Consider the following 24,351-nt stretch of genomic DNA (forward strand, 5'->3'; position numbering starts at 1 on the left):
AGGGGAGAGATTACTTCCACATAGTTAAGATTTTTTGATATCATAACTCAATAAGCATCTATAATTTTTTTTATCTTTTTTAATGTAGGCATTACAAGGAGCCAGTCAAATAATTGCTGAAATCCGAGAGACTCATCTTTGGTGAAGAGAACTATGTAACACTGAGACTTTGTTGACTCGAAATTTGCTAGTTACTGCCTACTTGAGTAGAATTTTATTTATGAACTCCTGTGTATTGCAATGGTATGAATCTGCTCATGTGAAGAGACTGGCTATAAACTGAAAATCGTACTCTGTATCACAGAACAAATCATACATTTAATCCAAATAATAAATGGCTGTTTCTAAAGTTGCCCCGTACATATAAAGTACACATAAAATACATCAAGTCTTTCTTGTGACAGTTTCATTTGAACTTAAAAAGAACTGTTCATGTTCTAGTCGTACAAGCAGTTTGCCTGTGGATAAGATGACCTGTGTAACCTGTGAGCAGTCTTAAAGCTGCTGCCATAGTCCTTGGAGAAGAACGCACGAAGACAACATTTCATACAACTATAATGCATGCACACTATAAACTGGTCTGGCTTTGAAAGGTGTGAGTTGACAAGTTACTCACAGTCACTGTAGTCCACCTATCCTTCGAGATCTACTTTTATTGAGCTTCTCTGCAACCTCTGATGTGTTAGTAAGAAAGCTGAAGGCACAAGAAGATCTGTAACACTGACGGTGATGTGCATGAGGTGTAGCTATTGCAGCCCTTCCACTTCCGGGTCCACGCTGCCCTAGTGCATTAAACATCTAAATTATCTTTGATTCTTTCTTAAACCTGCAAGCATGAATTCTACTTTCCTGCATTAAAAACAACCATCTAGACTTGATTTTCAAATATAATAGTAATTCCAATACATCTTTAAATTAGGTCACTCATAACATGCTCTAACATTCACTTGGAGGTGAGACTTAAAACCAGATACGGTGCTGGTCATCGAAGTATACGTCTCTATTAGCTGGTAACAGTTACTTTTGCTTCACACCAACGATACATTAGATTACAACAGATAGGAAAATACTGATGGAGCCTTATTGTTTAAAGAAAAACATCTGGACAGACACACCTAAAGGCTTTTTACTACTAAAATACATTCAGAGTTTTGGGGTGAGGTTTAGAACATACTCACATTTTATTAAAATTCCCCAGGTGATTCTTGGTATGAATTACATAAAAATTTTAAGATATGGGTCAAAATCCTTAAGGCATCTAGCTCCGTCTCTAAAAGATCATATCAGCAATACAGAATTTACTGAACATATTAACATTTCTGTTACAACAGTTATGAAGGACTACTGGCAGGAACAACGTGTTGGTAACGTGAGCTTATGGTACCCACGTACTAGCAAACAACGGGCTCAGCAACTGATCTCAAACATAAAAAACCAGATTCAATCTTAATGGTACTACTTTGAATCTGTTCATAGTACCTTCTTGATAGAATACATACTACCTAAATGTTCATTAGCACACACTTTAAAATCACTCTGCCATTATTCAATATCAGTACAGCCATCCCTGATTTACTCACTTCAGATACATCAAATGACTACCATCCCAGTCTTTTGAGTTTGTAAGGGGGGGAGAAACTTAGAGTGTACCATTCCTCAGCATATCAAACATAATTTCAAATTGAAAACGTTACCTTTAAAACTGAGGTGATGGTAATGTACTTGCTGGCACTACACACCTTGTACAGGAAAAGCAGAGGCAAGAAAGGTATGTAAAGTTTCAGAAACCCTTCATTTATTGGCTCAAACTGAGTGAAGCTCTGAAATGTGGCGATGATCTCTGACATTTACCACGGACGCCTGTATGTTCTTGCTATGTAAATAAAATTGCTGGTACGAAATGACATTCAAGTTTTGTCAATAAGTCAATTCTTCCTAACTTTGCTCCCAGGGAAAAATTTAGATCTACTAGCTTTTTAACATATAAATCTAATTGGAACATAAGACAGCTTATGCTATATGAAAAGTTTTACAACTTTTTTCCTATGCAATCTCACAATTCACAAAGCGACGATTACATCTCCATTTTTACATATCAGGCTAGTGATTTGTTTCAAGTATCCCAGGTAGTAAATGGCTAGAATTTGAACACTAAAGCCATGCTTTGCTGCCTGTAAGGTTTTCAAGAAGGAACTGGATTGTGAACCATTGGTACTTATGTTTCACTTGGTCCTCAGGGAAATAGGGATGATAACTACCTTGATTTTTCACATGTAGAAACAGTTCTGAGAATTGACTTGCCTGATGTATGTACAGCTTAACTAGGTCTTGTTCTAAATCCTTTAAGTGTGACCTGAAGACTTCCCTTACCAGAAGAATTACTTTGATATTCTCATATGATGGGGTATTTGATACTATATTTGCCGCTATTTTCTCTCTAGTTACTTTTCAGTTTATCTCAAGTTGTAATCTGCTTGGGGACAGAAGCTGAAACTTAAGTTTCCAAATTTATAAAATATTGCTACCTTAGTAATCTGGCAAAACAAGGCTGTGAGTAAATTTATACTGAAACACAGGTAAGAGACTGGAAAACTGAACTGGAAACTTTCTCAAAAGTACTGGTTTTTGTTCTTTGAAAAGAAACTTTCTACTGCAATTTCTACTCCCAACTAGGGCTTTGTGTAATACTTTTCTTCTTAAGGAGAACTGTATTTGCTTCCTAAATGGCAAAAAATTCAGAAATCTACAGTTTCCAATACCGTATTTCACATCTCTAATGTGACCACTGCGGATGCTGCTGGTGTTAGTAAGGTCAGGAAGATAGACACTTGGATATAAAAGTATCCAAGAGTCCTTATTCTGCCCTCTTTTTCACTGTTTTCCTCATCTCTAAAAAGAGCGCAAGAAGGATACAATAGTTATTTCATGAAATAGGATTTTTAAAAGAGATTATCCTTGGCAATTATGGTTTTCTATGGTAGTCCTTAATACCTGCAGATCAGGAAACAAAATACCCCATCATTACACATTAATCAACCTATATAAATAATGAAATTACTCACACTCTGAGGCCTAAAGTATACTCCATTCTCTGTTGTTTGGCTTGTGTGAACGAAAGTATAAGTTCTGGAGCCAACCTTTGGTACATCTTGAGAATGAGATGGATACGTCTGAACCACCAGAAGGATTTTTCATCATAGCTGAAGCCATTTTATAATGTAGAAATTCCTTTTTCCTATTTTAAGTAATGAAAGTCCATTCTTAAGAATATGTTGTCCAACGACTAAAACACTCTCAGGATTTGTTACTTGTCTGTGATTTATACTGACTCCACCTTCTGTTATCATCCGATACCTAAAAATAACAGTGTTTTAGTTAATTAGATAAATCCATCACCACTCACCTCTCCCAATGATATTTCATTTATATTTCAGAGGCTGTCCAACTAAAACCACTTAGCACTGAATTGTTACCTTTATGTTCACTCTAGATATCTGCCCCCCTTAAATGCTCTTCTAAAGGAGATTTAAGGCACAGTTTCTTACTTAGTAGAGAAAAAGCTGGGATATCCCACACCTCTATATAGAACTATTCAGTTGGTAGTGATTTAAAAATGAGTAACGGAATCACTTTCTCAAGCCAATTCCCCCCTTCCCCACACTTTGAGTAGGGGCTTACAGAAAAGAAGCCTCCCGACAGAAAAAGGGCAATGCTGCTTTTAATGAGCTTCCATGAGCTACAAGTCACAACTATATATGCTATTACAAAAACCTTTAGAAAACTTGCTTATGAAACTGGAAGAACCTTGGAAATTCTATTCTGAGACTATGCAAATAATAGCACATTTTGTTAAAATGTTAAAAAGCAGAACTTTTTTAGAAAAGTGAAATGGGCTGATTTCAGAAATGGAAAATCAGTAGCTTATCTAATTACAGTTTAGCAACAATTTTTTGATGGCATATGTAAATAGGTTTTACTCACATTATTTATGGCCCAGTTCATTCAATAAACATTCATAGAGCCTTTACTACTGAAAACTAGTGGGGTAATCCAGACAAATAAATAATTACAGTGATTAAATGCTATAAAGCCCCAGGAAAGGTTGCTCTAGGAGCACACTGGGTGGGTGGGGGTTGGAAATTTTCCTGAAAGAAGAGACATGTAAACTGGAGAGTAGCAGTAAATTTCACAAACGGTGAGGAAACATGGGGAGTAGCTAGAAAGCAGTGAACTCTGAGAAGAAAAGAGGTCTAGAGTATGAAAGGCCTTGGAAGTCCTTGTGAAAGGCAAATGTTCATTTTCTCTTAACGTGTTACCAAATGAAATAAACTACTACAACCCATGGTTTTATAAAATTACAGTAAAACATCTTCTGTTTAAGGACAAATTTCTTTCTCTTAGGAAGTGTTATTTTGGGCTATTTGCTACAGTTTACAGATCAATTTCTACATTTTGTTTAAATGTACAAGCCAATCTTACTCAGCTTATACAATGTAAACAAATGTCAGTGTTACTTAAGAACTCTGTCAGAATCAGATACGGTGTCATCTTTAGTGGTACAATTTCCAGTATCAGTAAATAAACCACTAGAAAAGTTCAGTAACCCCTGTGGTCCCTTAAACAGAGTCCTTTCCAATGCTGAGGAGAAACTGAGTTAGACTTAAGGAGAGACGGTATAGTAGTACCAGATTTTATAGAAAATTTAAAGGATTTTCGACAATAAGTACTCCGATTTCACTGTATTCTGGGATTAACTTCTGCCTGAAATGAGACCCCATTGAAGCATTATCAGGAAAATACCTTCTGGAAACACATGCTGTGAACTGTAACATTTACTGCCGAATTAACTGTGAATCTAAAAGTTAAATAATCTTACCCTCGGGGACCATCCGGAATGGCATTTGCTTTGCGGCATGTATCTAGGACACTTGTTCCTGGGTCAAGAACTAGTTCAGAAAACGAAGCTTCTTTAAACAGCTCTTTTAGCTCTTGATCAGACATGACCTCCAGTGCGTCTATGCTACTATGGTAAAGGGCTTGAGTACACCTGAAATACACATTGAGAACCACATCACGTGAGCGCTTATCCAGACACATGGGCTAGTACCCAGTAACCAATTATGGAGTGCCCATTATGTTCCACACTGAAAGGTTTTGAAACAGCAACGTTTATCTTACATAATTTACACTTAATTCAAGGTGATCTTTCTTTCCAACAGAAGCTATTCTACAGTACTTAGGTCAACCACTGACAATTCTTGTTAGTGGTAAATAACAACCCTAATGAATTTTCTCAAGTCTATTAATTACATTAACTTTATCCACTTTTAGTTATTCTAAAAGGCCACCTTTTAGCAGAAGCAAGCCCTTCTTGTCCATGAACAAGCTTTGTAACTTCTGCAGCAAGTCGTTTCTGAGGACCCCGCTTTTCTGGCTCTTTCTCATGCAGCTGCATTATGTGGTCAATCTCTGGAAGGGGCAGAAAAGTGAAGAGCTTCAGGTACCTTTGGGGCAAAAAATACAGTGTTAGGTATATATAAATAACATATCTAATTTTTATCTCTAACTCCCTTACCCTTTAAAAATCATCCTGCCTTTTTTTACAAAAATTTTTTTTTTAACGTTTATTTTTGAGACAGAGAGAGAGAGCATGGACGGGGGAGGGGCAGAGAGAGAGGGAGACACAGAATCGGAAGCCATCCTGCCTACTTTTAAATTCATTCATTCATTCATTCATCGAGAGAGAGAAGCATCGCTTCTCGGCCTTTTGGCTAAGATCAAGTGAGAGAGAGAAGCAGGTGGTAGAGGGAGGGAGAATCCCAACAGGCTCCGCGCTGTCAGCACAGAACCCAACGCAGGGCTCGATCCCATGACCCTGAGATCGTGACCTGAGCCGAAGTGAGGAGACAGATGCCTAACCAACTGAACCACCCAGGTGCCCCTTTAAATTTATTTTTAATTATGAAAAATAAACACGAAAAGTACCCAAAAAAGACACCCGTGCACATACCACCCACACTGAGGATGTTACTATTTTGCCATCTTTGTTCCAGACCTTTCTTTTTGAAAAAGAAAAGTACAGCTCTAGATCCCAGCACTACCATATTCCCCTCCTCGCCCACAGAGAGAAGCTAATCTAAATTTGTGCCCATCCTTCCTAGGGATGTTTTAGTACTTTTATGTATATGTGCCCATAAATAAAAAATTTGTAACTTCCTGACATACTATTTTGTGTATCCTCTTTTTAAAACACATAGAAAGACATAGAAAAGTATGCAAATCACATAGTTTAATGAATCAGAAAGCAAACATCTACCATCACCTGCCTAGAAATACATCATTGCCTCCACCCACCGAAGCCCAAATTTATCACATCCCCTTCCTCTCCAAATTAACCATCCTTCGCCTTTCAAAATTATCACTTATTTTTCTTTATACTTTTACCATTTCAGTACCCCTCCGTAAACAGCTTCACTTTGTTTTGCCTGTTTTCAGGCTTTATATAAATGGAATCATACAGAATACATTTTTGTGTTTGGCTTTTCTGGCAGATGATTATGTTTAGTAAGAGGCTCATCCATGTGGTTGTGTGAACAGCTGTCACGTACAGCATTCTGTGCTGTGACTGTTTCCACGATATATTTATTTATTCTGTGTTGTTTCTACTCTTGGACAATTACTGATAATGCTGCTATGAATATTCCCATATATTTCTCTTGGTGCCTGTGTGCACTGATTTCTTTTGGGGACATACCCAGGAGAGGAACTGCTGGGTCACAGGTTATGTACAAATACAGGTTTAATAAGCAGAGACACATATTTTTCCTAAGTAGTTCTGTAAGTGTAGCATCGGTACCTGACATTAACCCTCTGACAGCCAAGGCATGCATTTCAAAGCCCTCCACCTCAAATAAACATATTGCATGCCACAGCTAGCAGCAAGTCAACTAGACAAAGCACCAGACTACTGACACGCATGAAGTTCCTCTTTTAATTTTTTTTTTTTTTTTCAACATTTATTTATTTTTGGGACAGAGAGAGACAGAGCATGAACAGGGGAGGGGCAGAGAGAGAGGGAGACACAGAATCGGAAACAGGCTCCAGGCTCTGAGCCATCTGCCCAGAGCCCGACGCGGGGCTCGAACCCACAGACCGCGAGATCGTGACCTGGCTGAAGTCGGACGCTTAACCGACTGCGCCACCCAGGCGCCCCATGAAGTTCCTCTTTTAGAAAGCTCTGGGTAACCTAGATAACTGGCCGCTTGAGTGATGCTGTTTCTCCCTTCCTACTTCCTAATTTCTGCTGTTTTAAATTTGCCAATAAAGAATGAACTCACAAAGTTCTTAGGCACTTCACCCTTCATCCCAATAATGCAGAGCCCCTGGACCACACTCTCTTCCTCTCTCTCTCCCTGAGACCCCAGAATGCCACGGACCCTCCAGAACTTCTGAGTCATAAATCTTGTTTTTCGAAGTTCTCTGATGGTTGTGGCTGAGGTGCATCCGGCAATTGTAAGAACCCTTAAGGCAAGTCTAGCCACAAGACGAACTCACAAGAGGCACTCGGCCTAGGGAACCATCTCTAAGCGCAGCCACAAGTAGTCAGCCCAGGTGAGTGTCCCCAGGCATTTCTAACCGCTGGCACCACTATCAATAGGCTGAGAGCCAAACAGTTGGTAGATGGTACAGTCAAGGGGACTGTGTGATGATAGCACTTGTAGTTAACCTACGGGAACGCGTTTAGCTTCAACTATCTTTTTTTTTTTCTTCAAAGTTTTTTTTTTTTTTTTTTTTTTTAACGTTTATTTATTTTTGAGACAGAGAGAGACACAGCACGAATGGGGGAGGGGCAGACAGAGAGGGAGACACAGAATCGGAAGCAGGCTCCAGGCTCTGAGCCATCTGCCCAGAGCCCGACACGGGGCTCGAACTCGCGGACCGCGAGATCGTGACCTGAGCTGAAGTCAGACGTTTAACAGACTGAGCCACCCAGGCGCCCCCCTTCAAAGTTTATTTTTATTTGTTTTGAGAAAGAGAGAGAGAACGAGCAAGCAGGGGAGGGGCAGAGAGATACGGAGGCAGAATCCCAAGCAGTCTCTGCGTCATCAGCGTAGACCTTAATGAGGGCTTGAACTCACAAACCATGAGATCCTGACCTGAGCCGAAATCAAGAGTTGGAGCCCAACAGACTGAGCCACCCATGCACCACCCCCAGCTTCAACCACCTTACTAACTGTGACTGGCTAACCCAGATGGTAACACCATTTGGGAAGGCAGCACCACTTGTTGGAGGTCTACTGCACTCTTCCGTGCTTCTGCATATTGCCTCTGCTGTGTGTTTCCTGTCACTGCTACCATAATAATTCACTCTCCAGTGCAATGTGATTTAGGCTATATGGACTAATGAGATGATAAGACCACTAATTATAAAGGCCTTTACTGACTACTAATGTACATGAGGGTCCTCCCTGCCTTGGGCCAAGGACAGCTAGTGAAGGCAGAGTGAATCCCAAGGCTGTGATTGCTGCCGAAGATGAGGCTTTGGGCTAATGGTACCGAGGAAAGGGTACTCCAGTAGATAAGGAGGAGTGAGAACTCCCCTAGTGACCACTGAGTGGTGGGTCACAGTGGGACTATGTGCCCTAACCCAGATACACAGAACAGCCTTGTAACAGGAAACCAATGGCACCATGAAAGGAGACATTCACTGAGGCTTGCTGTCCCCACATGGCCGCTACACTCACCATCACTTTGTCTTCCTAACCCCATGGGATATCATAAGTCCAGTCTCCGGTGTGATGTTGCTAAACAATTAATAGACAAACACAAATGTCCTGAACATCTTATGCCAGTGCCTCTTAAGACCCCAGAGGAGGTACATCAGCTCCAAATAAATGCAAAATTTATTTAACAGAGATGAAAGCTTCCTGGGCATTGCTTAGTGCCACTAGGTACCAACATGCCAAGGCTCTGCTATTTGCACCAATAGGAAAGCCAGGGCTTTCCCAAAGGTCCCATGTACACTGCACTAGTGGAGGCAGATCCCAGTCCTGGGGAGGGCAACTGGGACACCCTGGAAAGGAATGCAGCCACTTATGAAGTGGGCTCACAGGGACATTTTCCAGAAACTTTTTCTGGTAACAACACGTAAGATCAACGTAATGAAGAAAATCAGAAAGTAACAATTAAGGCATCAGAAATTATGCCTTAACTGAAATTCTAACCTTAAAGACTTTGTGCAGCAGGAAGGATAGAAGGGAGCTAACTGGCTATTACAGGTTTGTGGCCTGTGATTGAAAACTGTTATTCATGGCTGAACTGCACAACGGGCCAGTCTCTCTGAAGACCCTAAAATCTATAATCTTCTCAGAGAACAGTCCAGCTACATGTCTGTTTCCTTTGAGATACCACATCCTGAGCCCCCTAGGCTTTCCTCCCCAAATGGGATAGAACAAAGCAACATGTCTCAGGGGGTGCCCCTGGTACCAAAGGAAAAGCTGACCTGGTTGTTGAGGCCACTGATGAGGATGAGGACAGGTAAAGGAAGATGGAGCCCCCAGAGCCACTGATATCTGTACCTACCCCCCCACCCTGGATATTTACTGCCTGGTGCTGTGCTCATCCTTTCCTCACAGAAATCACTAAAGCTAAGGCTCACAGTGAATGGGAAACGTTAGACTAGGCCTGTCTCCTGCAGCAAAGTTGGCGTGGTCCCGTATGTTTATCATTTCAATGACCATAGTGACCCGAATGACACCTCTTCATTTCTAAACCTGACGAGGCCTCAAGTGACCCCGAGTCCAGATTATTACTCTATAAGGCGTTCCCCCTAACTACAGGGCAGTGCTACTAATTTTAATGGGACTGCTGAAACCATTTGAAAGGCACTGGGGGGGCACGGGCATGGTTGCTAGACATGGAGGAGGTTACTATCCAGGTACCTGGACACTTCAGATCTATGCCCTTCTACCCCCGCTGCCCCCTTGAACAAATTTCCCTCAACAAAAAGGGCTCCCAACTCCAATAAATCCTCAACTTAATTTTGCCCTTTATGAAAACACACAGGTTAACCTCTTCTGGGAGTTACAAAATCTCAGTGTTCCTGGCCACTTAGTATCTAGACAGCCAGTCTCTAAACTCTAGATCCTAACACTAGCATTCTCCCGTCTATAGCCCCCTTCGGCCATCTACCCTCTTGCCACTCAGCTGCCATCCATCCTGACTTGAACCCAGTCTCTGCAACTGCCTCTGACCTCTTCTCTAAAACCCAGGGCTGGCAGCCACCTAAGCCTCTACCGCAGGGAGTTGGTGGCTCCCCAGGACTCATCATCCCACCTCCCAGAGACAGTGGCCCCTATACCACTCTGGTAGTCCCCTGGGTCAATGAAAATGTCCCTAAGGGGGACTCCGTGAGTGAAATGTTGCAAGAACCACAAAGTACCAAAGACATCACTACAAGCATGAAACCTACAGACAACACAATGACTCTAAACCTGTATCTTTCAATAATAACACTGAATATAAATGGACTAAACGCTCCAACAAAAAGACATAGGGTATCAGAATGGATAAAAAAAAAAACAAGACCCATGTATTTGCTGTCTACAAGAGATTCATTTTAGACCTGAGGACACCTTCAGATTGAAAGTGAGGGGATGGAGAACTATCTATCATGCTACTGGAAGTCAAAAGAAAGCTGGAGTAGCCATACTTATATCAGACAAACTAGACTTTAAATTAAAGGCTGTAACAAGAGATGAAGAAGGGCATTATATAATAATTACAGGATCTATCCATCAGGAAGAGCTAACAATTATAAATGTCTATGCACCGAATACGGGAGTCCCCAAATATATAAAACAATCACAAACATAAGCAACCTTATTGATAAGAATGTGGTAATTGCAGGAGACTTTAATACTCCACTTACAACAATGGATAGATCATCTAGACAGAGAATCAATAAAGAAACAAGGGCCCTGAATGATACATTGGATCAGATGGACTTGACAGATATATTTAGAACTCTGCATCCCAAAGCAACAGAATATACTTTTTTCTCTAGTGTACATGGAACATTCTCCAAGACAGATCACATACTGAGTCACAAAACAGCCCTTAATAAGTATAAAAGAATTGAGATCATACCATGCACACTTTCAGATCACAATGCTATGAAACTTGAAATGCATCACAGGAAAAAGTCTGGAAAACCTCCAAAAACATGGAGGTTAAAGAGCATCCTACTAAAGAATGAACGGGTCAACCAGGCAATTAAAGAAATTAAAAGATATATGGAAACAAATGAAAATGAAAATACAACAATCCAAACCCTTTTGGATGCAGCAAAGGCAGTCCTGAGAGGAAAATACATTGCAATCCAGGCCTACCTCAAGAAACAAGAAAAATCTCAAATACAGAATCTAACAGCACACCTAAAGGAACTAGAAGCAAAACAGCAAAGACACCCCAAACCCAGCAGAAGAAGAGAAATAATAAAGATCAGAGCATAAATAAACAATTTAGAATCTAAAAAAACAGTAGAGCAGATCAATGAAACCAAGAGTTGGTTTTTTGAAAAAATAAAATTGATAAACCTCTAGCCAGGCTTCTCAAAAAGAAAAGGGAGAGTACCCAAATAGATAAAATCACAAATGAAAATGGAATTATTACAACCAATCCCTCAGAAATGCAAGCAATTATCAGGGAATACTATGAAAAATTATATGCCAACAAACTGGACAACCTGGAAGAAATGGACAAAGACCCTAAGCACCCACAGACTTCCAAAACTCAAACAGGAAGAAACAGAAAATTTGAACAGACCTATAACCAGTGAAGAAATTGAATTAGTTATCAAAAATCTCCCAACAAATACAAGTCCAGGACCAGATGGCTTCCCTGGAGAATTCTACTAGACATTTAAAGCAGAGTTAATACCTATCCTTCTCAAGCTGTTCCAAAAAATAGAAAGGGAAGGAAAACTTCCAGACTCATTCTATGAAGCCAGCATCACTTTGATTCCTAAACCAGACAGAGATCCAGCAAAAAAAGAGAACTACAGGCCAATATCCCTGATGAATATGGATGCAAAAATTCTCAACAAGATACTGGCAAATCGAATTCAACAGCATATAAAAAGAATCATTCACCATGATCAGGTGGGATTCATTTCTGGGCTGCAGGGCTGGTTCAATATTTGCAAATCAATCAATGTGATACATCACATTAATAAAAGAAAAGAACCATAAGATCCTGTCCATCGATGCAGAAAAAGTCTTTAACAAAATTCAGCATCCTTTCTTAATAAAAACCCTCGAGAAAGTCGGGATAGAAGGAACATATTTAACATCATAAAAGCCATTTATGAAAAGCCCACAGCTAATACCATCCTCAATGGGAAAAACTGAGAGCTTTCCCCGTGAGATCAGGAACACGACAGGGATGTCCACTCTCACTGCTGTTGTTTGACATAGTGCTGGAAGTTCTAGCATCAGCAATCAGACAACAAAAGGAAATCAAAGGCATCAAAATTGGCAAAGATGAAGTCAAGCTTTCACTTTTTGCAGATCACATGACATTCTACATGGAAAACCCGATAGACTCCACCAAAAGTCTGCTAGAACTGATACATGAATTCAGCAAAATTGCACAATACAACATTAATGTACAGAAATCAGTTGCATTTTTATACACCAATAACGAAGCAACAGAAAGACAAATAAAGAAACTGATCCCATTCACAATTGCACCAAGAAGCATAAAATACCTCGGAATAAACTTAACCAAAGACGTAAAAGATCTGTATACTGAAAACTATAGAAAACTTATGAAGGAAATTGAAGAAGACACAAAGAAATGGAAAAACATTCCGTGCTCATGGGTTGCAAGAATAAATATTGTCAAAATGTCAATACTACCCAAAGCAATCTACACATTCAATGCGATCCCAATCAAAATTGCACCAGCATTCTTCTCGAAGCTAGAACAAGCAATCCTAAAGTCTGTATGGAACCACAAAAGACCCTGACAGCCAAAGTAATTTTGAAGAAGAAAACCAAAGCGGGAAGCATCACAATCCCAGACTTAGCCTCTACTACAAAGCTGTAATCATCAAGACAGTATGGTATTGGCACAAAAGCAGACACATAGACCAATGGAACAGAGACTCCAGATTTGGACCCACAAATGTACAGCCAACTAATCTTTGACAAAGCAGGAAAGAATATCCAATGGAAAAAAAGAGAGTCTCTTTAACAAATGGTGCTGGGAGAACTGGACAGCAATATGCAGAAGAATGAAACTTAGACCACCTTCTTACACCATTCACAAAAATAAACTCAAAATGGATGAAGGACCTGAATGTGAGACAGGAAAGCATCAAAACCCTAGAGGAGAAAACAGGAAAAAACCTCTCCGACCTCTGCTGGAACAATTTCTTACTTGGTACATCTCCAAAGGCAAGGGAATTAAAAGCAAAAATGAACTATTGGGACCTCATCAAGATAAAAAGCTTCTGCACTGCAAAGGAAACAATCAACAGAACTAAAAGGCAACTGACAGAATGGGAAAAGATATTTGCAAATGACATATCGGACAAACGGCCAGTATCCAAAATCTATAAAGAACTCACCAAACTCCACACCCGAAAAACAAATAATCCAGTGAAGAAATGGGCAGAAGATATAGACAGACACTTCTCTAAAGAAGACATCCAGATGGCCAACAGGCACATGAAAAGATGTTCAATGTCACTGCTCATCAGGGAAATACAAATCAAAACTACACTGAGATTCCACCTCACGCTGGTCAGAGTGGCTAAAATAGACAAATCAGGAGACTATAGATGCTGGAGAGGATATGGAGAAACGGGAACCCTCTTGCACGCTGGTGGGAATGCAAACTGGTGCAGCTGCTCTGGAAAACAGTGTGGAGGTTCCTCAAAAAATTAAAAATAGAACTGCCCAATCCCAGTAATAGCACTGCTAGGAATTTACCCAATGGATACAGGACTGCTGATTCATAGGGGCACATGTACCCCAATGTTTATAGCACCACTTTCAACAATAGCCAAATTATGGAAAGAGCCTAAATGTCCATCAACTGACGAACAGATAAAAAAGATGTGGTTTATATATACAATGGAATACTACTTGTCAATGAGAAAGAATGAAATCTGGCCATTTGTAGCAACGTGGATGGAACTGGAGAGTGTTATGCTAAGTGAAATAAGTCAGGCAGAGAAAGACAGACACCATATGTTTTCACTCATAAGTCGATCTTGAGAAACATAACAGAAGACGGGGGAAGGGGGAAAAAAGTTACATAGAGGGAAGGAGGCACACCATAAGAGGCTCTTAAATACTGAGAACAAACTGAAGGTTGATGCGGGGTGAGGGGGGGGAAAGTGGGTGATGGGCATTGAGGAGGGCACCTGGTGGGATGAGCACTGCGTGTTGTATGGAAACCAATTTGACAATAAATTATATAAAATAAATATTTGGTAGAATTAAAAAAAAAATGTCTGATTAGACATCAAGGCCCAAGTCACTGTTATTCCAGACAATCTCTCTAAATTCTTAAAAGAGAATTGCCAGTAAAACAATCAAAGGTGTACAAATCCATTCAGATGTAACTAACTACAGGAGCCATTTACTTCAAATGGCTCCTTCTGGTGGTGGCCTCCTTGGCCCTTTCCCTCCCTACTATAGGCATGGATGCATTGACACAATGCCATGCAACATCGAACAGGCCCAAGTTCTTGGCATTCCTGGTGGAATTTACCACGTGGATGCCAGTGACTCTTCCTCCTATGGGCAAGATGGTAAACACCCCCTAATACCAATTTAAACAGGTCATTAAAAGCTTATAACCTGTTATTAAAGATACTGAGATGGAGTCTCCTCGTTCAATAGTCACATTTGGTTGGTATGTAAGTCAGCCTATAATGAATGGTATCTCACCATTTACCTTCAAAACCTTAACGCTCAGATTTCCCCAATTAAGCTATAATTCCTAGTAATACAGAATTAATTGAGAACACATACCTCTGACACAACAAGCATACTAACATTCACATTATATGGGTTCAAAAAAAAAAAAAAAAAAAAAACAGAGAGAAAGGGAGAAAACTTATTTGAAGACATAATAGCCGAAAATTTCCCTAACCTGGGGTAGGAAACAGACATCTGAATCCAGGAAACACAGACAGCCCCAAATAAGATGAACCCAAAGAAGTCCATATCAAGACACATTGATAATTAAAATGTCAAAAACTAAAAGGACAGAATCTTAACAGTGGGAAGAGAAAAGCAAACAGTGATGTACAAGGCAACTCCCAGAAGGCTATCAACTGATTTTTCAGCAGAAACTGCAGGCTCCAGAGGGAGCACACAGTATATTCAAAATGATGAAAGGAAATAAATTACAACTAAGAATACTCTACCCAGCAAGGTTATCATTCAGAACTGAAGGAGGGGTAAAGAATTCCCCATATAAACAAAAGTTAAAGGTATTCATCACCACTAAACCAGCATTACAAGAATGTTCAAGGGACTTTTTTAAGTGGGAAAGAAGAGGCCATAACTAAAACTTAGAATAATTATGACAATTTCAATGGTGAAAGCAAATATATAGTAAAGGTACCAGATCAATCACAAAGCTATTGCGAAGGTTCAAAGACAAGAGCAGTAAAATCAATTGTATCTACAATAATTGGTTAAGCAGTACAAAAAATAAAAACATACAAATACATAAAATGTGGAGGTGGTGAATAAAAATGTAATGCTTTCTAAACATGTTCAGGAGCACCTGGTTGGCTCAGTGAAGCATCCAAGTTCAGCTCAGGTCATGATCTTGTGTTTGTGGGTTTGAGATCCACATTGGGCTCTGTGCTGACAGCTCAGAACCTGGAGCCTGCTTTGGATTCTGGGTCTCCCTTTCTCTGCTCCTCCCCTACTTGTGCTCTGTCTCTCTCAAAAAATTAAAACATTGGGGCGCCTGGGTGGCTCAGTCGGTTAAGCGTCCGACTTCAGCCAGGTCACGATCTCGTGGTCCGTGAGTTCGAGCCCCGTGTCGGGCTCTGGGCTGATGGCTCAGAGCCTGGAGCCTGCTTCCGATTCTGTGTCTCCCTCTCTCTCTGCCCCTCCCCCGTTCATGATGTGTCTCTCTCTGTCTCAAAAATAAATAAAAAAAAAAACGTTAAAAAAAAAAAAATTAAAACATTAAAAAAAATAGTAAGTGCATTCAAACTTAAGTGACTATCAACTTAAAACAGACTGCTATATATGTAGGGTGTTAAATATGAACCTCAGGGTAACCACAAACCTTTGAAAAGAGAATACATACGGAAAAAAATAAAAAGAATTCAAGCATAACACTAAAGAAAGTTATGAAATCACAAGGGAAGAGAGCAAGAAAGGAAGGGACAGAAGAACTACAAAAACAATCAAACAACAAAATGGCAATTAAGTATATAACTATCAATAATTACTTTAAATGTTAAGGGTCTATATGCTCCAATCAAAAAACACAGGCTGACTGAATGGATAAAAACCCCAAGACACATCTACGTGCTGTCTACGAGACACTCATTCTGACCTAAAGACACAAAATGAAAACGAAGAGATGGAGACAAGTATTCCATCAAAATGGAAACAAACAAAAAGTCACGGCATTAGTACTTGTATCAGACAAAACAGACTTTAAAACAAGGACTATAACAAGAGAAAAGAGCATTAACATAATGATAAAGGGATCAATCCAACAAAGATAGAACAATCATAAATTTCTATGCACCAAAAATGGTAGCACCTAAGTATGTAAAGCAAATATTAATGGACATAAAAGGGAGAAATCAACAATACGATAATAGAATGGGACTTTAACACCCCACTTACATCCAAGGATAGGTCATCCAGGCAGAAAAATCAAGGAACCAGTGGTTCTGAACAACATAATAGACCAGATGGACTTAACAGATACACAGAATATCCCATCCCAACAAAAGAGTACACATACTTGGGGCGCCTGGGTGGCTCAGTCAGTTAAGCATCTGGCTTCGGCTCAGGTGATGATCTCACGGTCTGTGAGTTTGAGCCCTACGTCAGGCTCTGTGCTGACAGCTCAGAGCCTGGAGCCTGTTTCAGATTCTGTGTCTCCCTCCTTCTCTCTCCTCCCCTGCTCATGCTCTGTCTCACTCTTCTCAAAAATAAATAAACATTAAAAAAAAAAAGAATACACATTCTTTTCAAGTGCACATGGAACACTGTCTATGATAGGTCATATGTTAAGCCACAAAACAAGTCTCAATAAATTTATGAAAACTGACATCATATCAAACCTCTTTTAGGTGTGAAACTAGAAATCAATTACAAAAAAAAATTGTGAAAAAACACAAACACGTGGAGGCTGAATAACATGTTATTAAATAACCAATGTGTCAACAAAGAAATCAGAGAGGAAATTTAAAAATACCTGGAAACAAATATAATGGAAGCATGATGTTCCAAAATCTCTGGGACATAGCAAAAGCAGTTCTAAGAGCAATACAGACCTCTCTCAAGAAACCAGAAAAATATCAATCTAAGCTTACAACCAAAGGAATTAGAAAAAGAACAAAGTCCAAAGTTAGCAGAAGCAAAGAAATAATAAAGATCAGAGCAAATAAATGAAAAGCGACTTAAAAAAAAAATGAAAAGATAAGTGAAACCAAAACCTGGTTCTTTGAAAAGATAAACAAAACTGATAAACCTTTTGCCAAATTCATCAAGTGAAAAAGAGGACTCAAATACATAAAATCAGCAATGAGAAAAGATACGAATGACACCACAGAAATACAAAGGATTATAAGAGACTACCAAGCTTAGGGGTGCTGGCTGGCTCAGTCAGTAGACCATGCATCTCTCTCTCTCTCTTTAAATGTTTTTATTAGAGAGAGAGAGAGAGAATGAATGAATGAATGAATGAATGAGTGTGGGAGGGACAGAGAGGAGACACACAATCTGAAGCAGGCTTTAGGTTCTGAGCTGTCAGCACAGAGCCCAATGTGGGTCTTGAACTTATGAACCACGAGATCATGACCTGAGCTGAAGTCGGATGCTTAACCAACTGAGCCACCCAGGTGGCCCTAAAGCATGCAACTCTTGATCTTGGGGTTGTGGGTTCAAGCCCCACGCTGGGTGTAGAGATTACTTAAAAGACTACCATGCTCAACCAAGGAGGTTAAAGTCTTGTACTGTGAAAACTATAAAACACTGATGAAAGAAACGGAGTATCACACAAACAATGGAAAGATAGTCTATGGTCATGGAAAGAATTCATATCATTAAAATGTCCATCCTACGCAAAGCAAACTATAGATTCAATGCTATCCCTCTCAAAATACCAACAGCATTTTTAACAGAACTAGAGCAAATAATCCTCAAATTTGTATGGAACCACAAAAGACCCAGAATCACCAAAATAATCAGGAGAAAGAATAACAAAGCAGGAGGTATCACACTTTCAGATTTCAAAATACATTACAAAGCCAGAGTAATCAAACAGAAGGAAGTACTGGCAGAAAAACAGACACACAGATCAAGAGAAGAGAATAGAAAGCCCAGAAATAAACCCACACTTATATGGTCAGTGAATCTATGACACTAGGAGGCAAGACAATACAATGGAGAAAAGAAAGTCTCTTCAACAAATGGTGCTAGGAAAACTGGACAGCTACATGCAAAAGTATGAAACTGGACCACTTTCTTACAACATACATAAAAATAAACTCAAAACGGATTAAAGACCTAAATTTGAGACCTGAAACTATGAAACTCCTAGAAGAAAACATAGGCAGTAATCTCATGGGCCTTAGCATTTTTTTTCTAGACATTTTCTAGAAATTAGACATTTTGCTAGATATGTCTCCTCAGACAAGGGAAACAAAGTAAAAATAAACTACTGATACTACACCAAAATAGAAAGCTTTCACACAGAGAAGGAAACCATCAACAAAATGACTTACTGACTGGAAGAAGACACTTGCAAACGATAGATCAACAAGATCCAAGATATATAAAGAACTCATACAAGTCAACACCAATAATAATCCAATTTAAAAATTAGCAGAGGACCTGACATTTTTCCAAAGACAAACTGATGGTCCAATATAACAAGATGCTCAACATCACTAATCCTAAGGGAAATGGAAATCAAGACCACAATGAGGGATCACCTTATACCTGTCAGAATAGCTAGTACTTTTAGTACATGTAACTGGTATTCTACTCTTAATGGTGGCTTTTGGAGAACTGTAGATCTCAATTTTAATTGTCTAATTTACCAATCTTTTTCTTTGTATCTCACATAAGAATCTTTCTCTATCCCAGTTATGAAGAGATTTTCCTATTTATGCTCTGAACACATGATTTAGCTTTCGTTACAGATTATGTTGACAATCTACCTGGAATTGATTTTTGCATACAGTGTGAGGTTAAGTTTCACCATTTTCCTCAAATAAGGCATCTAATTATCCAAGTGATATATATTGAAAATATAGTCTTGGGGCACCTGAGTGGCTCAGTCAGTCAAGCGTCTGACTTTTGGCTCAGGTCATGATCTCATCGTGGATGAGTTTGAGCCCCGCCTTGGGTTCTGTACTGACAGCTCAGAGCCTAGAGCCTGCCTCTGATTCTGTGTCTCCCTTTCCTTCTGCCCCTTCCCCGCTCACAGCTGTCTGTCTCTCTCAAAAATAAATAAACATTAAAAAAAATAAATAAATAAAAGAAAGAAAGAAAGAAAGAAAAGATGGTCTTATCCCACTGTTCTGCAGCGCCACAGACATTAAGTGACCATAGATGCTGGAGTCTATCTGGATTCTCTAATCTTTCCCATTTGTCTCTCACTTACCCTTACATTTAAGCTTGTGCTTTAAAATCCAAACATTATTATTAGAATTAATGAGTTTAGCAGAGTTGCTGGGCACACAGTTAATACACAGAAATTAATTCTATTTTTATACATCAGAGCCAAGTAGAAAATGAAATATTCAAAAAGATGTCAGTTCTTGATACATCAAAACTCTAAACTGTATCATCAAATATGTTGAAAACAAACCTGAAGGAAAAAAAATCTTAATTATTGTAGTTCATTATAAAACATTTTTCAGTCCGGAAAAATCATTTTTGGTAAAATTCACCTTTTCTTTGTTGCAGGTATATTTTTATCATCAATTACATTCTTTGAAGGGTTTAAGATAATGTGAATGAATTAACGAGAAAATCATTTTTAAAAAAGGATCTTCAAAGTGTGTATTACGTTATGGTAAAGAAAAGAAACTTTAGAGATAAGAGTAAAATAAGGTTTAGTCAAGTTGACCATAAAAGGAGTGAAAAAACCAGACTATGCAACTGATAACATCCTAAGTACTCACTAGAGGTATATCAAAACTTGACTCTAAGTTTTTCAGGAGTCACAGTAATTCTCTGCTTTAACTAACAAAAAACTTGTTTAGAACAGTTAAAATTGCAATGTTCTGTGTCTTAAGTAGAATCTAAGTGAAAACAAAACACAAAAAACTATAAAAGGCACACAAAGATTCAATGGCTAAAATTATACCATGAGCTTAATATACTTAATTGTTCTCAGCACACTATTAAGAACTCACCTTTCTACCAAATCATCCTGCTGCCTGACAAAGAATTGATACAATTCAAACGGAGAGGTCTTATCTCTGTTTAGCCACACAGCATTACCAGCAGACTTTCCCAATTTTGCTCCTGTTGTACTTGTAATTAGAGGAACAGTGATTCCAAATACGTCTTCTCCAGTCAACCTAAGCATAAAGGAAAATTTCATTATGCGCTTCAGTCACAAGTGTTGGTAGGTTTTGCTAGTCGTTCTTCAGATTTCATTCTGGTCTCTTGCTCTGAGAAAACTTCCTTTACCTTCTAAATCTGAATGTTTGTCCCTTGTTTTCAGAGCACTCACTGTTTTGGCATTTGTCATTCTCAACTACAATGGAACCAGTGACTCTGGGGGAGTTTCTGTATAACTAGAGCCTCAAAACTTTAAAGGCCCAAGAAAACAAGGAAAGAAAACTGGGTAAGGAGTCAGGTAGAGACACTAAGGATGCTTTAAGGGATTTTAAAAATGAGTAGCACATGGGTTAGGCTAGAACTACAGAGTTCATCTCCCTTAAGAAAATGTCATTAAAATCTACATTATTTGCCAAACATTTGGAGTTGAAAAACACTTTTTTTGCGATGCCAACCAAAAACTAATACTAGCTTCATGGAAGGTGCAGCTAAAGCAGAAACCACTCACCGAGGCACAATCCCATTCAAGTATAAACAAAGGAAAGCAGTTTCTCAATTCAGTAACACAGAATCCTGGCTGGTGGTGTATTTCCTGCAGAGTTCTAGAATATGTTCCATACCTAATACCATTAATCCAGCCCCTTAGTTCTCATTATCAGCCTGTCACATCGACACCATTTCTGACTCTTAACGGGGAGAAAACCAAAAAGGACTTGAAAAGGGCGTCACTACCCAATCCCAATAGTGAATCGTAGGATATTCGGGTGTAAATTATTTGGTCACACGATTTCTCCTGGGTCTAAAGGCGCTTACTTGTGGATAAACTCGTATCCGGACATGATATTGCCCAATTGATCAGATCCACCCAGCTGGACCCGGCATCCATAATGTTGGAACAGATAGTAGAAATCATAAGCCTGGAGCACCTGGTAAAAAAACTCGGCCAAGCTCATGCCCTCGGGACTCTTGAGTCGGGTCTGGACGCTCAACCGGCTCAGGAGCGTCCCCATGCGGAAGTGGCCGCCTACGGCGGATAGGAAGTCCACCAGCTGCTGCTTCTGGTACCAGGCTGAATTATCCAGTACCGTGAAGCTTCCCCAAGGCCGCCCATCCGCGAAGAGCTGCTGGTGATTAGCACCCATGGCCTCGAGGCCTTGGCGCAGGGCGCGCGCATTGCTTCGCACGCGTTCTGCGCCCAGGGCCTCGCGCTCCTTGGTGCGGCCGCTCGGATCTCCCAGGCGCGCGGTGGCACCTCCCACCAGCGCAATCACGTTGTGGCCTGCTCGCTGGAAGTGAAACAGGCCCAGAAGAGCTAGCAGGTGCCCCACATGAAGCGAGTCGGCCGTGGGGTCGAAACCGCAGTAGATGGTCTGGGGAAAGTTGCCCGTTCCACGGTCGAAAAGCTCTGGGAGCTCAATCTTCGTACCCCTCTCGGGGAAGAACTCCTTGAACAGACCTCGAGCCTTTTGCACCGCCAGCAGCCCCTGAGCGCCCGAATGGGCCTCACGCAGTCCCAGGAACAAGACTCCTGACGTGCCTGGGCTCCCAAACCACCTGCCCCGGGAAAAGCACCGGAACATGGGGGCCGCCATCTTGACACCGGCACGATGCGAATGCTGGGATTTTGGAGCCCTTGCCACACCCCCAGTGTCAGACTCCCATAATTACTACGGAAATTGCTTCCGTGTTTTTCTGCGCATGCGCGGGTGGGGCGAGCCGGTCACTTAGCTACGGAGCTTGAGTTCTCAGCAGTCATTGGAGTTCTGACGACGTAAATGGGGGTTCTCCTTAGCTTGCAGTCTAACTTCGCTAATACTTAATTTCCTCGTTCGTACCGCTGGTGTGCCTGTGATAATAGTTCCTACTTCAAAGGGCTGTTGTGAGGACTAAGAATTAAAGCCCTTGGCACCTACGAAGCGCTCTACAAACATCAGAGTTTGTTTAAATTTTAACATGAAATTGTGATGCGCAAATTGGTTTGAATTCTTGGCTCATTGCAAAACTTGTTCACAGTTGTGATGGGTTAGAAATTTTTTAACTTAAAGGAGAGAGAGCGAGAGGGCGTTGGGACGCAAACAATTTTCGGAGTGATTCCCCAAGTAGATGAGAGCACCAGCTTCTCCAGGAGGTGGCAGTCTTGTCCAAGCTATAGGGAGAGAAAATTCAATACAGTAAATGCAGAAAGCCCTGTTTTATTATGTAACAGTTACAGGTAACCAGGTTTAGTATAACTGGAATCAAATAGGTGATCACATTTTCACAGCATGGCGATTGCTATCAGTACTCCTCACCATGGATGGGGTTCTCATTGCCAGTTGGCTGGTATAGAATCCGGCTCCAAAACCCTATTTATTGTTTATTATTATTATTATTATTATTATTATTATTATTATTATTATTAAGTGGGCTTTACGTTCAGCGCGGAGCCCAACTGTGGTGCCTGAACTCACATCCGGAGATCAAGACCTGAGCTGAGCTCCGAGAATCTGATGCCTAACCAACTGAGCCTCCCAGGCCCCCCAAAATCCATTTTAGGGTCTTATTTCTAGGACTACTTTCAATACGAACTGTGTAACGTCGAGTTAGAGATTTGTGTGCAGAAGGATTGTGTATTCTTGGAACAACATCTGTAATGCAGCGATGGAGGTAGAGGGTGAAGTTTTAATATGAACAGTTTGCAATAGAAGCCTCAAATACTCCTATAGGGTGCTCTGAGGCTGGGATTTCCTTTCAGATTCATTCTAAATTGAAACAAGGGGCAGGCCTTTGTACTTTGTTATTGACCAGCCATTAAACGTGGGTTGCACTTGGAGAGTAGGCAAAATCTTGATCAAGGCTTTGGCAGAGGGCAAGATGCAAAAATAGGCTCAGCTGTGAGCCATCACCAACCTATATGCCCAGCAGCTAGGGGATTGAGTGCCTTGATCCTGAAACAGGTGTCTGGGCCATGTGCCAGACCACTCCCTACAAGACATTTCCATCTCTTTCTCTCTGTTTTTTAAAATGCTAATTTATTTATTGTGTGAGAGAGAGCAATTGAGAGTCAGCAGGGAAGGGGCAGAGAGATAGGGAGACAGACAATCCCAAGCAAGCTCTGCACTGTGAGTGTGAAGTCGGATGTGGGGCTTGAACTCATGAAGTGTGAGACCATGACCTGAGCCGAAATCAAGAGTCGGACATTTAACCGACTGAGCCACTTCCATTTCTTAACATTAAGAAATCATTTAACAAAATGAAATGCTATTTAAAAAATTAGTTTCTTTGCATGTATAATTATCAGTGAAGTGAGATTCTCATTGTCAAATGTTAACTGTGATAGGATTTGAGATACTTATTCAACAGGTTATGCAACTCAATCCCAAATGCTCTCCCATGTGTTCTCTCATGTTGCTCATCAAAATATCTTCAAATTTGTAATAATAACCTGTTCACCTGCAATCTTATTTTGTGACATTTTGATCAGAGATATATATAAGTATGTGTAGCAGGAAATTTTCCTGAGCACACAGCAGATAGTGTTTTCTATTTAGTACCTAAAACACGGGAAGATTTG

General features: G+C 40.2%; 2 protein-coding genes across 12 annotated transcripts in view; one reads left to right on the plus strand and one right to left on the minus strand.

Annotated features, from left to right (window-relative positions):
• DNM1L (dynamin 1 like) overlaps positions 1–1,906 on the plus strand; it is a 48,558-nt gene extending 46,652 nt beyond the window's left edge. For all 11 annotated transcript variants that reach the window (XM_045466354.1, XM_045466358.1, XM_045466353.1 and 8 more), the window contains one exon: positions 89–1,906. In XM_045466354.1, coding sequence (XP_045322310.1) covers positions 89–145 — 57 coding nt within the window. In that variant the 3' untranslated portion in view covers positions 146–1,906. The remainder of the gene's footprint in view (positions 1–88) is intronic.
• YARS2 (tyrosyl-tRNA synthetase 2) lies at positions 1,158–22,433 on the minus strand. Its single transcript, XM_045466363.1, has 5 exons — positions 21,612–22,433; positions 20,648–20,815; positions 5,349–5,504; positions 4,877–5,047; positions 1,158–3,354 (listed from the first exon to the last, which is right to left on the minus strand). Exons 1-5 carry the CDS (start codon positions 22,388–22,390, stop codon positions 3,195–3,197), a joined length of 1,434 nt encoding a protein of 477 aa, XP_045322319.1. The 5' UTR covers positions 22,391–22,433; the 3' UTR covers positions 1,158–3,194.
• Positions 22,434–24,351: the final 1,918 nt, after the last annotated feature.

The sequence above is a fragment of the Leopardus geoffroyi genome, chromosome B4 (genome assembly GCF_018350155.1).
Source record: "Leopardus geoffroyi isolate Oge1 chromosome B4, O.geoffroyi_Oge1_pat1.0, whole genome shotgun sequence".
NCBI classification, from domain to species: Eukaryota; Metazoa; Chordata; class Mammalia; order Carnivora; family Felidae; genus Leopardus; species Leopardus geoffroyi.

Bases quoted from the DNA above. Each gene is read 5' to 3' on its own strand.
- YARS2 (XM_045466363.1), bottom strand. From the start codon at position 22,390: ATGGCGGCCCCCATGTTCCGGTGCTTTTCCCGGGGCAGGTGGTTTGGG. The intron at 20,816-21,611 runs GTAAGCGCCTTT...CTTTATGCTTAG, and splicing joins GGATACGAGTTTATCCACAA to GTTGACTGGAGAAGACGTAT. The intron at 5,048-5,348 runs GTGGCCTTTTAG...TGTGTATTTCAG, and splicing joins GGGCTTGCTTCTGCTAAAAG to GTGTACTCAAGCCCTTTACC.